Genomic DNA, 18,319 nt, shown 5'->3' on the forward strand with positions numbered 1-18,319 from the left:
GCCTTTTTGGAGTCAAAACAAAACCCATATTCCCCTCAAACTTGGGTGCGATCCTGTAACCCTGGCTTAGCAGCCATGGGTCTTATCCCTTAAGCTGCCCATCGCATTTGTCTATTGTTCTTTAATCAAAGGCAGTTTTTGGCTTGCTTATTTTCGCTACGTGGTTTGCTCAATGAATGCAGAACATGAACAGAGAAAGAGCTCAAATATGACAAGGAAAGAAGAAAACGAAAGGAGAGAAAGGAGAAAAAAGAGAAGAAAAACGAAACAGAGCTTAAAAAGAACGATGAGAAACAGACAAATCATTTTCCATTTTTTCGAACCTGGCAGCTATTCATCTTTTTCTATCCCTACTTGGACTGGAACCCCTGCTCTTCACTTCACAGCCGTAGGTCTCATTCCTCTCACTACCGATCCGTATTTCCTTTGACTATTGCTCTTTCTACATCAGCCGTAATTTTTACTCAATGGATTTTTTGCTCGCTTGTTTTGATATCCAACATGCTTAATGAGCGAAATATTTCGAGGATTAATAATCTAATGAAAAACCTAATTTGTTGAACACTATATTAAATTTAAGTTTTTCTCACTTTCGTGACAATTTTTCTGATGGTTAATTGGGAAATCATAAATTATATTAACATAGCCAACATATTGCGGAGGAAAAGCCCTCAAATAACACGAAAAAATGTTGCCCCAGTGAAAACTTCGAGTTGACATCTTTTGAAAGTTAATAACATTCCATTGAAAGCGTTTGAAAGGAATAAGATTCTGGTCAAATGCTAACTCAACAGTCGATTTGCCCAACTTTTGTGTTGTTCGGACTTGATGTTTTGTGTTTACAAGTAACCGTCTGGGCAAGTCATCTTCATTTTAGTAACGATTCCTTCTCACTGCGTGGCACTGGAGGCACTGGACACTGTTGCCCCTTTCTGAAAAATATATATTTGATCACAATTGCCAATCATTTTTTATTCTAACATTTCACAGAGTAAGAGGTTGGGCGAATTGCTCTCAAAGGACTGTCGAGGGGTTGCCTTCGTGTGTCGAGGAGCTTAAGCTTAGGGAGCCTATCTTCACCGGGTGAAAATCTTCAATTTTACAACCCCAGATATTTTACAAATAATTCAAAGTAAATTCGGAGCATTGCTTGATTTGAATATGCAGGCCTAAAGATTAGTTCAAATTTTTAATAATCCAAGAAGCGCTTTCATTTTGTTTATCTTGGGAGACAGTTGCTTATCTTCATTTTATTTATTTTTCCTATAAAACTAATGGATGCTGCTGAATATAACCTTTATGTTACCACTGATTAACGCTTATCAGTTCAGTTCATTTTATTGAAGCTTCTGCTGTTTTTGTGAACCACAATAACGATTGTTTTATTTAATTTGTTTTTGTTTTTCTGTCATTTACTTCCCATTTGGACTATGTTTGCACGCTTCATTTAACAAACACTGACCTGAAAAATATTCCAAAACTGATTTTTGTCAATGCTGGCAATATGGTCTAATCAGAGATCATCCATCCTTGTGATGTTCTGGAACATTTCGAGCGCACTTTAGTTTAAAAAGTGGCCTGGAACTCGTCCGGACAATGATCTGATACTTGTCTGATCAGTGGTCATTTTTCTGTGAAATTTGTCTGATCAGAGGTGGCTTCGAGCGCACTTCGAGCGCACAATGGGCATCGAGCGCACACTAGTTTGACCAGAGCTCACTTCCGTCTGGAACGGTCTGACCAAAAGTCTCTTTTGTCTGGGACGGTCTGATCAGAGACGATTTCTGTCTGGACTTTAACCTGGGGGTATAAAAAGGGGAGGGATATCAAATCAACCAAATAATTATTTCTAATACGTTACTTTACGACTAAAGCACAACTCTGGGGAAGGGTTATGCACAGTTTTTTCGTTCAGAAATGGTAAAATAGGAAGCTCGCTAAGTCGTGCTAGAAAAAACAATGTTAGCACAAATGGTTCTACAGTGAACCGAAATTTGATACACCTTGATAAGAAAAATACTCAATTTCGGTAAATCGTGTCACAATTTTAACATGGTTCTCACAATGAAAACATCAAGATTTGCACGAACTTGCAATATCTTTGCATGGGTATCAAGAAACAAGATCTTGGCAAGATAACCAAGAAAGATTAACTATTACATGGCAAGATATACCAAGTTGTAAAAATTAAAAAGCACTTTTAAACCAGATTTAGCACGAATTCATATGATTAAGCACGAATTGTCAAGATTTTTCAAAATTATCAACAATTATCGAGAATTATATGGAATTGTCGGAAAATTTAGCTCCCGTTAGTTTACTAACGAACAATTACTAGCGAGTCTACTTTTTCCATTATAATAAAATTTTTATGTGGGTGCAAGCTCGGTGAGTACATAGTACACACCTTCTACAGGACCGCCACCGGGAATGCCCCCCACTAAGGTCCTTGTGTTACTAAATTGAGTCCAATGGCAGAACAGGGATCAAGCGGGACCTCTTATTGGAGATTATAACAGTTGGCTGTTCAAAGTCTTTCTAATTTTTTTCTACTAAAAGAATATGAGACTGACATAAAACAAAGTGATTTGAGGCCGAAGCAAGAAAGAAGTAATTATTTTGCTACATTCAACGATGTCCCCTGCTCTCTATTTTTGGCTTTTATATTTAATTATCAAAAAATAAATGGTTTTAAGGTTGAAAGTTGCGACTGGTCCCCTTTTGTACTTTGAGTTCTCGGATGAGTTTTGTTTTTTTTCTGGGGCAAGATTCATCGAGTAGCGATTAGAAATGATAAGATCATATCAAGATTTACTATGAAATATTGGTATTTCAAGTTTTTGGCCAGATGGTTCAAGTTTTGCAATCGATGTCAAGACCATGCATGTCTTATCAAGCTGTATTAAGTTGATTTTCACTGGGTCTTAATTAGAAAGGTCGGCCAACTGATGACCATCTTTTGAGAGTTGTTTGAAAATCAAAAATAAAAAAGAGTCCATACAATGAAGAAAACTGCAAAACTAAGAGTATGCGACAAAACTTTACTCATCTTAACTCATGTTAAGTACTTATCCCCCCCAAAAAATTAGAGTACTTTCATTATCTCATTTATGTATATGGAACATCAATTTTGGAGCATTAGGTACTATATAGCATTCAGTACAAAGTTGCGTAAGTCAAAAATAGATAGCAATGCTTTGAGATACAAGTATATATGTCACTTTGCTCACACAACTTTTTTCTATAACATCTAAAGCAAATCTGCTCTGAATCCTTACTTTGGGAAAACTGGCAGAATCGTCCTTGATGTGAACTTTGCTTTTCCTCAAAGATTGTCGTTTTGCACCATTCCACCCTCCCTTTTTCTGTCCCTCCTCCTCTTCCTCCGTGTCAGAAGCTTCCAGGCAATGATCATAGAATTCTGCCTGCAGGTAAGGAAAAGGGTTCTCCACAATTACTCGAGTGGTGCGCCTTCCAGGGTCATCCTGTGGAATAATTAAATTGATTTCCTCATTTATTATTAGCCCCTGATTGAAACAACCCAGGTCGCGAGGTGATAGACCGGCCCATACAGGCAATAAACAACCATGATCAAACTTTATCTCCTTTTCACGCTCGTTCGTCATACTTGCTCATTTTCCCCAATCGTGTCTGAGCAGACCCAAGCACTCAAAAGCAGGCTTTACCAGAATAAAAGGTGCTTTTCTTTGTCTTTTCGATTTATTTTGAACAGAAGTTTGTGATAAATTTTGTGAATAGTAAGCTCATCCTGATTGCTCTATATGAATTGAGTTATGTAAATTGTCAAACGTTTGAAGCCCCTCGAATATCTGACATTCAATTATCTTTGCACTCAGAATGTTTCGTGGCCACAACTATCAACCATCTGAATCTACTTAACTCTCTGGTGCTTTGATAAGGGGGGGGGGGTGAGGGGATTTAAGGGGGGGGGGGTTTAACTGCAGTGGGGTCAAACATGCACCGCCCTTCACACAATGAATTTGTATCTTTTAAACAGTTTCGGCGAATCCCATGCTAAGAGATACACGAGCAGGACTAATATAATTGCCACTGATGAAACTGATGAGACCAATAAAACCCAAACAAATACAGCGTTTCCCTTTTTGAGTCGGTTTTGTCGTTTTTTCGCAACGCCGGTTGTCATGGCTCAAGAGATAGAAAGAGCTACAATTCTCGCAAATTGGCCTATTTATGTTTAAAAAACTATCTGAAAGCTGTTTACCAGATTATACCAGATGTAACTGATATTTGAAATGACTGAAACTAATTACTTGCACTTGATTAACAAAGCTATTGCATACTGATCATGTTAGTAAAGTGAGGCCTGTCGGAATACTTTAACAGCCAACTGTCGCATATAAATCGGTGTGTAACGCAAGGATTAAATTTCAAGTCAGTTCGACCAGTTTTCAGGACGAAATTGTTTTTAACCTTGTTAGGGTCGATGACAAATCCGGTGAGCTTGCTTCTGAATTTGATATTGGTTCCAGCTGTGATTATTTGAAAGTTTTCAGTTGGGTTCAGTTGTCCTCCATCCAATACCTGACATCCAGACCAGTCCATAAAACTATAACCAAACAATTCTAGAGCAATAACAGAGACTTTGAGTTTTCTGACGTACAGAACAAATTTACCTCATGGCCGACTAACGTCTGACGAATTGCTCTCAAACGACAGGCGAGAGTGTTCACTTCGGCAGTAGCTAGCTTATGCGTAGGTAACCTGTGTCTACTAGATGAGGGAAGATGGAGCATAGGTGGCGAGGGGTAACAAAAGGGACTAATTAAACTGCTACAAACCTCATTTTAGAGCAATTTAGCAGCAATAATACAGGTTAATGTCACGCACTCTATATATTCTGCTTTACAGCTAAAATAAAATAAAACAACGTTACCGACTAAAGTCGGGCGAATTGCTCTCAAACGAGCGTTTGGTTTCGTCCGTTTAGGCGGGGGGGGGGGGGGGGTTGGCTGTCGCTGCACGGGGGCACGTTTTTACGGCCTGAATGATGTGCAGGGGTGAAGATTGGGGATGAAGAGAGTGGGGGTAGCTGATGTTGGTGAGGGGCGAATGGGGGAGGGGGTGGGGGGTCAACCTCTAAGAACCACCCTCTGCACCATAAGTATAAGTCTCCAAAACAATTTCTGTGAATCGCATACTTGGAGACTAGTGAGCTGAAAGGCTCTGGAGACCAAAAGTCAAATGGGTCAGACAAAATATCGGTCAAGCGAAAAATTGCATAAAAGAGTGCTTGTAAAGTCATTTTTGATCAAAAATTTTCTACTATAACTCAGCGTTAATGAAAATAATAGATGACGACATTACGCCACATAACAACAGCTTAAGTGCCGCACAACAAAAGGAGAGAGACGGAGTGAGTGAGAGAAAGATAAAACGTGAAGGAGAAAGAGAAGAAAAATTTGCATAAAAAAGACACACACGTTTTACAATAATTGCTATGAAATTCGTTCAAGAACAATTAAAAATAGCAACCAGCAAACAATTTTTTAACTCATAATCTAATATTGAAACCATTTGGAGCAAAGGAAACAGTGCACTCGAACGACTAGTGGGAGCCCTAATCTATCGCAGCCTACTTCAGTTGGGTGCGGTGTGACTAAAAACACTAAATTCACTGCAAATGACGTTATTAGAGGTTATTGTATACCACTATAACCACAACTAAGATTCAAAGAGAAAAAATTACACTAATTTTAACGCTCTTCTCATGTGATTTTTGGTACTGAACTGCACACCTGGGATCAACCTCTCTGAGAACCTTCACACATATATAAGTCTCAAAAACAGTTTCTGTTAATCACTTACTTGGAAACTAGTGAGCTGAAGGGCTCTAGGAGCACTTAATGCCCGCTGGTCGCTACCTGTTTATCCTGTTTTTGAGGACAAATAGTAAAATGGGTCAGGCGAAAAATTGGTCAGGCAAAAAATCGCATTAAAAAACCAACAGCACTATTATTATTGCTACAAAAATCGTTTGAGATCAATTAAAATCTTTCTCTTCTTTTTTTGAGACGTTTTTCTGCGAACAAGAACCTGAATAACTTATGGCTGCTTCCATTAGCTACTCTTAAAAATTTTTCAATAAGATTGACAAATAGACAGCTTACTCAATTAAACAACAAAACTGGCAGCAATGAAATCATTTTTGTGATTGTTGTCTGTCGCATGTGACCAGACACTTAATAACACAAATGAACAAAGCATTTCGCTCCAATAAAAAACATTTCACTCACAGCAATGGATAACGCATAAATGAATGATGCAAAACGCAAATTTGAAGTGAGTGTGAGTTCATATGGCAAAATGAAAATTTGGCGACTAAATAAAACAAAAAAATCATTCACTAATAACTCGCTCTTAACAACTAGCAGCTCTTAAAAACTTGATGCTGCATCAGTTAACTGCTATCAAATAGATTTCAATTAGATTGGCATATACTAAGTTGACTTTATTCCCTTAAATTTAATAAAGAGAGATATCACCCTGGAAGTGCAGAAACACATTTTTGAGAGTGAGGTAAATAAACCATAATCAAAAATTTAATGAAGCAATAAAAAACCTGCATTACATTTCAAGGAATTGAACACATTGAATATAACAATTTCATAATCTCTTTGGAAGAACAGATCCCAGAAAAAAAAACAGATTATGTACCAAGTTGTTAACAAAAGTAGGCAGAACATCAAAAAATCTAATTATATTTTTTTTCAGTTCCATTTTCCGAAAATAGTTTTCTGAAGTTTTTATGTGCAACAACGCCAACTTCGAAAAAATTTTACACAACGGTACTTTAGACATCAAAAGCCAAATTTGTAGAAAACCACTGAGAAACAACAACTTTAGGCAAAAACATTTTTCTACAATAGATAGAAAGTTTGTTTCAACTTCAGCAAAAACCAGGTATCAAAAGTAACAACAAACGCAGGATACAGGATACAAAGAAAAGTTCGAAAAGAAATGGTGTCAAGGACAAGATTATTTTAAAATTCAAAATATTAGCATTGTGTGGATTCAATTATGCCTAATTCGAGATTAAACGAGACCTCTCAGTAATGCCTAATTGACAAAACAGCAAAAAAACTGAACCGTCTAACCTCGGGTGAATTGCTCTCTAACGACTCGTGAGCGGTTAGCTTCGTCAGTACCTGGCCACCGTTTAGTGAGGCTAGCTTTAACTTAAACGAAGCGGCGTAAGGTGAACGCAGCGGGGGTGCAAAAAGGGATTGGGGGATTGATGTGGGGGCGGTGGGTGGGGGTGTGAGGTCATCTTCTATGAACCGTCCTTCACAACATAAATATAAGTCTCCAAAACAGTTTCTGCGAATCGCATACTTGGAGACTAGTGGGCTGACAGGCTCTAGAGACGAAAAGTCAAATGGGTCAGAGAAAACATCGGTCAAGCGAAAAATTGCAGAAAAGAGTGCTTGTAAGGTCATTTTTGATCAAAAATTTTCTACTATAACTCAGCGGTAATGAAAATAATAGATGATGACATTAAGCCACATAACAACAGCTGAAGTGCCGCACCAACAAAAGGAGAGAGAGATGGAGTGAGAGAGAGAGAGAGAGATAAAACGTGAACGAGAAAGAGAAGAAAAAAACCCTGACCAACAGAGAGAGAAATAGAAATCGGTATATTTTCATTGATTGGATTTGACTCTGCACATTCTAGTTTTCTAGCCTTGTTAGTAAATAAACAAAGAAAAATGAAAGTGCAAAGTTCAAAAAAAAGTTTCCAAACTTTGCCGGGAAGAAATTGTTCAATAAAAAGTTTTGTCTCTGGATTTCTGTCATTTGTCATATCTGCAAAAGTTAAAAAATTTCGTTGGCCAGTAATGATAATTTAATTCCGAAAAAAAATAATTATTCAATAAAAAATGGAACAAACTGCAAATTTTAACAAAATTTTGTTAGATTTCATGATATTAATGTATTAAACACCATTTCAATGTCTCAAGAGACCATCCAGTAACCCATTTTGTGCCTGAAATAGTTTTACTGGTCCAAAAAAACTTGGAACTTGATAATGATATTCCAAAACTATCTGAAAAAAAATTTAAGCTTTATCGAGAATATACTCAAAATTGGATTCATATTAACGTTGATCGCCATTTCATTTACTCTAGAAATTATGCAGCAGCTTATTTTTAAACCTTGGAGGACATGCAAGGGCCCTTGGTGCCGGAAAAGTTTCGAAAAGATTCAAAAAATTTGAAATTGCAAATATTTCTGTAAAAAACTGCTTAAGTTCGTATTATTAAAATCTGGAAAAACATTCTATTACATCTAAAAACTAAATTGGAACATATTATCAAACCCTAGATTAGGTTGCATGGCTTTTGAGGCTGGAGTAATCTAAAGAACGACAAACTTTTTCAAAAAACTTACAAAACATGAAAGTTTTATAGAAAAATTGCTAAAATTTGTGATAATAAAATGTTGAAAATTATTCTTGGCCATCAAAAAAATTCTAATAGCTAACTATTAAACCCTAATGGAGGTTTTCTGGCCTAAGAGGCTCAAAAAACCTGAATACTGACTATAAATGTTTAAAAAAAATTGAAAAAAAATTGCAAAATTTTGTCAAAAAATTTTGCTATTATTCTAGTTTTGCTAGGATTCCATTACGTCTAGAAACTATAAAAAATTTTATTGTCAAACCCTAGAGGATATTCCTTGGCTCTTGGGTCTGAAAACAACATAAAAATTGACCAACATTATCAACAAATTGCTTAAATTTGTGATATTAAAAAGTTAAAAAACTATTCCAGTGTCAAAAAAAAATGCCAGTAACTTATTTTCAAACCCCGAAGGAGTTTTGTCTGGCTCATGGGTCTAGAAAGATCCGAACAAGGAAAAAAAATGTCAAAAAAATTTTGAAATAATTCGCATGTTTTTTCAAAAAATGCAAAAATTCGGGATGATAAAAAGTTGAAACCATTCCATTCCCATTGGAAACTATACACTAACTTATTATTAAAACCTATAGGAGGTTCCTTGACACCTAGAGCTGATAAAAATCAAAAAATGACAAAAATTTTCAAAAACATTTAAAAAAATAGCAAAATAGTCTAAATTTGCGTGTTTTTAGCGAGCGGTTGTTCGTCAGTAGCTAGACACGGGGCGGGGGGGGGGGGGTTCACCGAAGGCTATTGGGGGGGGGGGGGGTGCAACAGTTGGATGGGGAGTAACAGCGCGAGGTGGATGGGGCAATATAACGGGAGATCATCAGTGGAGGGATCTTCATTCAACCTCTAAGAACGGCCCTTTACACCACAAGTATAATTCTCCAAAACAGTTTGAGCTGAAACAGAGCCGAAGGGCTCTAAGAGCATTTAATGCCCGCTGAACGCTACCTGTTTCTCCCGTTTTTGAGGACCAAAAGTCAAATGGGTCAGAGGAAAAATTGGTCCAGCAAAAAATTGCATAAAAATACCGACAGAACTAATATAATTGCTATAAACTTCGTTTGAGAGCAATTAATTACAAAACTGGAAAAATTCCACAAAATTTAATAGCATTTTTTAAAACAAGTTTTGTCAAAGTTGTGAAAATTGGAACATATTAATGAACACGATTAACTAGAGTCAAACATGAGTCATTCGATAGTCTAGAGAGCTGTCATTAAGTGACAACAACAACAACAAAATATCTGAACGAACTGTAAAAATCGAAGAAATCAAAAATAAAATTAAATCAAGTCATGTCAAATTACTTGAAACTTTCAGTTTTGCAATGAAAATTAATAAAACTAAAATGACTAATGAAAAGGCCATGAGAATAACAAAAAATGAGAGCAAATGACAGAACACCAAAGATCAAGAAAAAGCGGCAAAATCCAAAAGCAAAATAGTATTTTTTAAAGCAAGTCGTTCCAAAGTTCAAATCGTTAGATACGAGTGAAACCATTTAAGTCGATTACAATAGTGTTGATGAAAGATTCACTGAGAGTTTTTCATAATGACACTTAATGAAAGAACAATAAAAGTAATGATAATTGATAAAACCCATAAAATTGTTAGTATTTTTTTTGAAAACCAGTAGTGTCAAATTTGTTATAAAAGTTAATTTCTAATTCAAATTGATACAATTTCTCAAAGTGTTTTCATAACGCAATCATTGAAATATATCATTGATGAAACAAAGTGACGAAATAACAAAAACTACCGCAAATACAAACAGAATCCAAAAATTTTCTGTTTTTCGGAGACAAATAGCGTCTACGTCTTAGAAAACATTCGGAGTTGTCAAATAGATGCAACTAAGTACTGTTTGAAATCGCACATCACGTTTTAGGATGTTTTTTTAGAACTTTGGAGAAAAAACTGCACAAATCGAAATCAAATTTCCTCAGGTGACGAAGTTTTGCTGTCAAAAACATAAAAACCAGTTTATGTTTAAACGTCTTTTTTCCTACTTCAATTGAAAAGCAGTTTGTCAAACAATCACGCGTTCAATGTACTCACCTTTCGCTCTTCTTACATCTCCAGTCTGATTACAATAACCGCTGCAATTTGACTTATTATTGACAAGAAAATGTCGAAAAAAACAGTGAACAGGTCTTTAAAAAATGACAGCGCACCGACACAATTTAAATTTTTTGAATTGTAATGAACTCGCTGTTTTATGACTAAAAACAACGCTACTCGTGCTTTTAACCGAAATTGCATGAAAGAAATTATGAACAAAAAGCAGATTTTAAGTGATAGTGTTCACACTTTTTTGAACAAAATAGCTTGACGACAAAACAAAGCAAGAGAATTTCCAGAAGCGACATCCGTTTTGGCGAGGAACTTTGTACTGGAAACGCAAATTGAGGCTCTTAAAGATACTGTAATTCTATTTCAGATGGTTTCATAATAATGCAGCCATAGTAAAAGTTAAAGTTTCACTGAATAATGAATACAAGCAAAAGAGATGGGCTAAATTGTCGAAAAAGAGCTAAAACAGATTAGTTATATACACCACTTTGTCGGAAAAACTATCCAAATTGAAAAAGTTATTAACTAAAGGCAGTGGATGAAAAGTACATAACCGACTAACGTGGGGCGAATTGCTCTCAAACGACCATCGAGCATTTGGAAAATATTGCTAAACTTAAAAGAAAAGCTCCCAGATTTTTCAGTGAAAATGTTCGAAACTATTTTTTGTCTCTGGAGTTGTGACAAGTAACCCATCTGCAAGACCTGAAAAATTTCGTTGGCCAGTAATGATCGTTAAACTCAGAAAAAGGACAAATGTACTTAAAAATTTTAAAAACAATCGGAAATTTTAACAAAATTGTGCTAAAATTTCAGATACTAAAATCTTCAAAACCATTTCATTATCTCAAGAGACTATCCAGTATCCCTTTTTCAAGCTTTAAATAGTTTCACTAGCTCATGAAGATCCATAAACTTAGCTGGAGTCAAAAATTCATCAAAAAATTGCTAATTAGCTAATTAGCTGGAGTCATTAAAATAATGATAACCGTTCCATTAACTCTAGAAACTATCGGACAGCCTATCATCAAACCTTGGAGGAGGCCCCTAAGACCTTGGTTTCGGAAAAAAATGATGAAAAATTCAAAAAGCTTCAAAAAACTTGAAAAAATTGCAAATATTTTTAAAAGTTGCTGATATTAAAATCTTGAAAAACACTCCATAACGTCTAGAAGCTATGCATTAGCCCATAATCAAACCCTAAAGGAGGTCGTGTGGCTCTTGAGGCCGGTGAAAAAACTTGCATAAAAAACTGCTAAAATTTGTGATAAAAATGTTGAAAATTAATCCAAGGCCAAAAAACATTTTCCCGTACTTTTTTTAATCAAACCCTAATGAAATTTTTCTGTTAGGCCGATAAACTAGAATAATGACAAAAAATGTCAAAAAAATTGAAAAAAGTTGTAAATTTTACAAAAAAAGGCTAAGATTCGTCGTGTTGAAATCTTGAAAAACATTCCATTACATTTAGAAACTATACAGTATTCAATCATCAAACCCTGGAGGAGGGACCTCAGCTTTTGAGGCTGGAGAAACCTAAAAAACCGACAAAAATTTTCAAAAAAATTTTTTTTTTGGGGGGGGGGGGGGGGCTGGTGGGCAACAGTGGGGTGGGGGCAATAGTGGGGGGTCAACTCTGGTCAATCTCTAAGAGCCGCCCTTCACACCATAAGTATAAGTCTCCAAAACAGTTTGAGCTGAAACAGAGCCGAAGGGCTCTAAGAGCACTTAATGCCCCCTGGGCGCTACCTGTCCCCTGGGCGCTACCTGTCAAAAGCGTCAGATACACATACACCCAAAATAATCTGTAACACTGGTCAAGCCATGACCATCTCACAGAGATCTCTTCAGAGTAAGGAGTAAAATTGCAACAAGTATCTCCCGCCACTTTGTCAAATTTTATAGAAATAAACTCCTTCATGGCATAAAAGTTTAACTCAATTTGTAGTAGAAATTGAGCGAAGTTTTTCTGAAATTGCATATTTGAGGCTGTAATGTAGTTTCCATTAAATGCAGAAAAACAATCCAAAGGGTAAAATATCGCTAAAATGTCCTAAAATTCAGTATAATAGTTGAAAAAGATCCAATTTAGCATTAAACTCCCTTCTATGAACAAGACACATATTTTTCATCTCTCTGGTCTTCAGATTTGCTTTGTACTACGTTGATCACGCGCTACAGTGATTTTTATGTCCTGTTTCAGTCCCTCAATCGATTTAAGAAATTGGTCACCATAACTCCCGCTTCGAGTCGTCAAAAAGACCGCATATCGATGCAATTCGAATTTAATTTCTTAGATTTTTATTAATCAAACGACTATAATCATTACTACAAATTCTTTTGAGAGCCGAAAAATTTCTACAATTGGATCTTGAGATAACTCTAGAACTTCAATCAAGTTTCCAACTATATGAAAATATGAACCTGAGATCAGATGCGTTAGGCTGCATGGGAAGAGAACCGTTGATGAGAGAATCCCTCCGTTTCTTGTTCCTACCCAGTCTGTCTTCCAAGTCTATGTAACCAGAGATCTCCTTGTGACGAGCATTCATCCGGATGAAGATTATACACTAACCGAAAAGAGCATGCACATAAAAATATATATTGACAATGAAATGGTCAGTTTGAAGAGTGTCGTAAGTTATTATGCACGATAGCTGTCCGATTCTAACAGATGTTGACAATGGCCTATTCAATGATATAAGGACATATAAGATTCCCTATAGTCATACAACGATCATACTCAATTTTTGGTAGTAAGAATTCCGTATTTTTTTATTTTCGAAAGAAATTGTGAAATTTTCCTATACGACCTAGCAATCATGCACAGTCATTTATGAAGCATATAACAATAAGTTTTACGTCAAGGCCATGTAAAAAGTTGTCGGCGGCTACGTGAATTGTGAATTCTTATTTTACACATATAATCAATTAATTTGTTCCGACCCCACTTGTGGGGGGGGAGGAACTATATACTCAAATGGGTTTTTTTTGTTCAGTCAATTTTGGCCTATCGATATAGTCATCGCAGAGAAATGTGAGTGGTATCATTAAAAAGCTGGTCCAGCGTAGAATTCAAAATTAAAAAGATTTTTTTGATTTTCGTTTTTTTTTCGAAGAGTTATTGAGGTTTGAAGTTTTGTGTGAACAACAGGATATTTGTTCACTTTTAGTGTGATTTTTCTTCAAATTAAGATATTTTCTATAAAATTAGTATTTCAAACTTAAATTTCTTGCCCAAAAATGAACCAATTTCGTGTTCCTAATGGACTAAAGCCGATAAAAAGGACTAGTTCTGGTCTCATAGGGAGCTTCAATATCATAAAAATCCGAAATTTTTTGAGAGATCTTTTTTTTTATAAAACTTTTCTACTTCTTTTGCTTCTTAAGTCACCTAGAGACAAGTCAGTCACTTTTCATATTGAGGTTCCATTAATGGAAAACCTCTTTTACCGTCAAATGAAGCCCAATGAACAAAATAAATCGTTTTCAAGGAACTGATCATGTTTTTCTTTAAATTCGACTCCGAGTTTTCGTAATTTTAAATGAATTTTTGAATATCTTTTTGAGGTTTTACTGACTTCATGGAGTCTTATGGCATTGACTCATTGACTAACAGGTCAATATATTCCGTAATGAGATTTAAATGAGCATATCTAGTGCTTTGAGTGGACAACTAATGGCTGTTAAGACTTTTAAAAAAAAATTTTCGAAAATTTTTTCGAACATTAACCAATCATAAACTTACTATCATGAACTGTAAGTCAGTCTCTGTGATAACAGCACCCTCCTCCATACTAATGTAACCAAATTTGGTCTAGCTGGTGGTTTTATCTTCTAGCTTTTAGTAATATGACTTCAATGACACAAGATTTCATAAAGTTTTAAAAATTTTTTTTTGGATATTTCCGTATCATTGGTTACTTTTGAAATCTTATCACATTATCCTATTGACAGCTCCTATTGGCTTCAAAAAGAAAACTTTCATTGGATCACAGATAAATTTTTTGGAGCAAAGCCTATGGTTTCAAATGGCTTCGACCTTTTCTTCTCGCACTTCTCTACCGAATTTTTGGTTTTTGCCTGATTTTGTTGTTGTTTTCATAATCATAAGACTTATAATTTTTGTTGTGATTCCATATTGATCACCTATGCATGACAAGCATCTCCTTACTCCTATTGAAGCATATTTGAGCGTATTTTTTGGACTTCCGTTGAAATTTATCGAATTTAATGGCTTTTAAGAATTTAAAAATTAATTTTTCGAAGATCTTTTTTGAACATTAACCAATCTTTTGGTGAACTGTTAGTCTCTCAATATTGACAGAACCTATTTATTTTCTACAGAAACTAAATTAAATTTCGATGGCGTTTTTATCTTCTAACTATTGATTATATGACTTCAATAACACAAGATTTCAAAATTTAAAAAGAAATGGGATATTTTTGTATTATTGGTTACTTTTGAACTCTTATCACAATATGCAAATATTATACACCTTATCCAGATTTTATTCTAATCCCATTGGCTTAGAAAGGACATTCAGTGGATCACAGATAAAATTTTCAGAGAAAAGCTAATGGTTTAAATGGCTTCGAAATTTTCTTCTCGCAGTTTTCTACTGAGTTTTGGTTTTCGCATGTTTCTGTTGTTGTTTTCATAATCTAATGACTTATTGTGATGTACTACTGATTATCTATGCATGACAAACATATTTTTGCAGCCATGGTGTTATTTCTGAGCGTAGTTATTGACCTCCGTTAAAAGCTTTTGAGTTTAATGGCTGTTAAGATTCCAAATTTTTTTGAAAATTAACCGATACTAAACTTTTTTAGTGGACTGATAGCCACTCTTAGTACTTAGAATATCTTTTTTAATTTCTTATTCAGCCAAAAAAACTCTGGTTAGTGGTTTTATCTTCTACCTATTAGTTTTAAAACTTCAATGCCACTAGTTTTCAACTTTTTTTATTTTTTGGGCATTTTTTATTTTTTGATCCTATTGAAATTTTATCACATTATCCTTATACTTATAGTTCCCATTGATTGAGGGAAAACGTTCAACCGATCATGTATAAAGTTTTCAGAGAAGAATTTTTGATTTATTGCTTCGACACTTTCTTCTGGCACTTTTCTAATCAACTCTTGGTTGTTGCCTGTCTTTGTTGTTGTTTTCATCTTCAATAACTTGTTGTAAGGTCTTATTGACCAAATATGAATGGCCAATAAACTTGTTGTCCCATGGAGGCATGATTTGTTGTATTTATTGGATTCCGTTGAAAGCTAACGAAACTAATGCCGTTGATACTACGAGTTTTCGCAAAAGTTTCGTGGTACTAATGTATTTGTTCATATTTGACTATTTGAAACTATTTTGATTTAAAAAAAGAATTCCATTGCTGTTAAAAATTATTTGAACATAGAAAATGTTTTTGTGAAAAATTCTCTTTTTATTGCCTTCGACACTTTTCTCGCTCAATTTTTTTCTTGAAATTGCTGTTTTTGCGTGTTTTTGTTCTTTAGGTAGCCGTAAATTGCTGACAAGTCTCTTAGGCTTGTAACTGAGGATTGAATTTTTGACATAATCCGAATCAGTCAGTCAGTTTACAGCCTTTATTCTTAAAGTTTTCGATATACATTTTCAAACATTTTGTTTTTTTTTTGTTCTTTTCGTCAAATTGTAACTTATTTTCATCAATGAGAGGTCACATCCAATTTCTTGTATTCCAAAAAACAACATATCTACTGATATTATTCGTCACCGATGCTTTGTTTGTCGGACAATATGCGTTTTTTTAAACGTTTTTTGGATGGTCTCTTTTTTTGGGCTTCTTTTTCTCTTCTTTCAGAACAATCTCGTAGTAACAGATCCCAATGGTTTACAGATGTGACCCAAACAAAGATTTCATCTCTCAGTGTAATTCCTGAAGCCGAACCATTAGAAATGAGAATTGAATTAAAAGTACATAATATTCAGATAATAGCTAATGATTTTAATGGTAGCAATAGTTTGTGTTTTCGCAAATAGTTTCTAATATTTTAGGTTTTTGTTTAGTTCGTTTCTAAGGCTTAAACTACCCAAAGACAAAGGTTTTTGGTTTTCTAGTAACTTTTTTGTAATTTAGCAAGGATTATTTAGTTAAAAGCTAACGATTCTTAAGACTTTTGAAATTTCTTGGTTTAAAAAATGTTGATTAAGTTTTGAATTTCGCCTCATTTATCGTTCTCTTTGTTGACTTGTAACATAGTCTCATTAAGAAAACTTTCCGTCCGCTGTATAGTTAGGACAAATGAAATTTGAGTAGTTAAGGTTTTGTCTGACTGCATTTTGCTTTTTGACGTTGTGACTATGTGCTTTTAAATTTAGATATTCAGTTTTTGCCGTAAAGTTTTTGTTTTTGCTATTTTTTTGTTGTTTCTCACAGTCTCTCTAAGGTCAGATCTCATTGGCGCTGTAATAAGGCATGGTGTTATTTAATTCAGTTAATAGATTGGTTGTGTAACGATTGTTTTAAACTCAAGCATCTATTTTTGTTATTTCTTCATTTGGTTGACAATTAAGTCAAAAATGTAGATGAGCTCGGGTCGGAACATCATGTGCGAACGCATATTAACGAGCCGCCTTGTCTAAGTTATAGATTTAAAAAACAATAAAATTAGTTTCTATCTTTTCTATACTATTTATGACAACGATTTTGGAGTAAATCTTTCCTAAGTTTCCATTAAAGTTTACAGTTTTAATAACATATATATCAACTCCTTGGCTACTATAGGGTTCATCCGAAGATCATACATCATGTCATACAAATCATAATCTATTTTCTAGTAGGAACCAGGCATGGAAAGTATCCTTGCGATTTCCAAGAAGTAATCTGCATGGGGCATTCTTATAACACTTAAATCATCATACAGTTTTTACTGGCCATGTGCTTTTCCAATGCGTGGCATAATGTTAACTTTTTCGTATGATCCTTGTATAACTACTAAGAAATCATAAAATTCATACGTATCCTAGTACGATTACTAATAATCGATATCAAAGAAAGTTGAATGAGGGGTGACCCAGTTATGAAAAAAAATTGCATGGTTCTTGCATGATTACCGGTGAGAAACGATCTCAAGATTTAAGTGATAGCGAGGTTTATTTGCATTTTTCACTCTTGATAATCAATTACAGCTCCGCCAATAGTGTTTTCCACATTCATTGAAGATCCTTTTATGATTACCCAGAAATCATATATGACCTTTTTATGATGTGCAAACCGGGGCTAATTGAAACGGAGCCAAGATTGGCCCTCAATTTAAGACTAATAATTATAGCAATTTCAGTCTCAACATGTCTGTTCATTGCCAATTTAAGCACGATTCTTATCAGGGACAGCTTCATATTGGGCTCGCTCAGTGTTTAGATTCTACTTAGAAAATTGAGTGATATAATTGTCTTATCATGATGCCTTTGCGCATGTGAGTTGGTATGATAACAGATGTATTGTAACAAAGACATTTTCAGACCTGAATGAACTGTTCACGAATCAACTTCATTTTATCCTTCAAAATTAGGAAGAACTCAGAGTGCAGATATTGCTCCACATCAATCGAAGACCTTTTCAAAGTGCTCTCAGAAGTGTAAGAACTGCTGTGCTCTTTCTGCTTCTGTTTTATCCCCTCAAACTCCGCCAATGAAACTGCAAAACATGGCAGGGCATTTCCTTTTCCCACCTCCCATTCCCTCGGGCCAAGAGTTTTCAATCGAGTGCCATTTTTAGGGGTAGTTTTAGGGGTAACAATTCTTTCTA

General features: G+C 35.0%; 1 protein-coding gene across 3 annotated transcripts in view; it reads right to left on the reverse strand.

Annotated features, from left to right (window-relative positions):
- Nucleotides 1-556: 556 nt before the first annotated feature.
- LOC142352284 (uncharacterized) overlaps nucleotides 557-18,319 on the reverse strand; it is a 48,390-nt gene continuing 30,627 nt past the window's right edge. For 2 of the 3 annotated variants that reach the window (XM_075404787.1, XM_075404786.1), the window contains 4 exons: nucleotides 12,948-13,093; nucleotides 4,453-4,588; nucleotides 3,279-3,485; nucleotides 557-932 (listed from right to left, as the gene is read on the reverse strand). In XM_075404787.1, the coding sequence (XP_075260902.1) occupies nucleotides 891-932; nucleotides 3,279-3,485; nucleotides 4,453-4,588; nucleotides 12,948-13,093 (531 nt within the window). In that variant the 3' untranslated portion in view covers nucleotides 557-890. Of the gene's footprint in view, nucleotides 933-3,278; nucleotides 3,486-4,452; nucleotides 4,589-12,947; nucleotides 13,094-18,035; nucleotides 18,209-18,319 lie in introns of all 3 variants that reach the window. The other variant, XM_075404785.1, reaches the window with a different exon arrangement.

This window comes from Convolutriloba macropyga, chromosome 13 (genome assembly GCF_964194025.1).
Source record: "Convolutriloba macropyga chromosome 13, txConMacr16.3, whole genome shotgun sequence".
Classification (NCBI taxonomy): Eukaryota; Metazoa; Xenacoelomorpha; order Acoela; family Convolutidae; genus Convolutriloba; species Convolutriloba macropyga.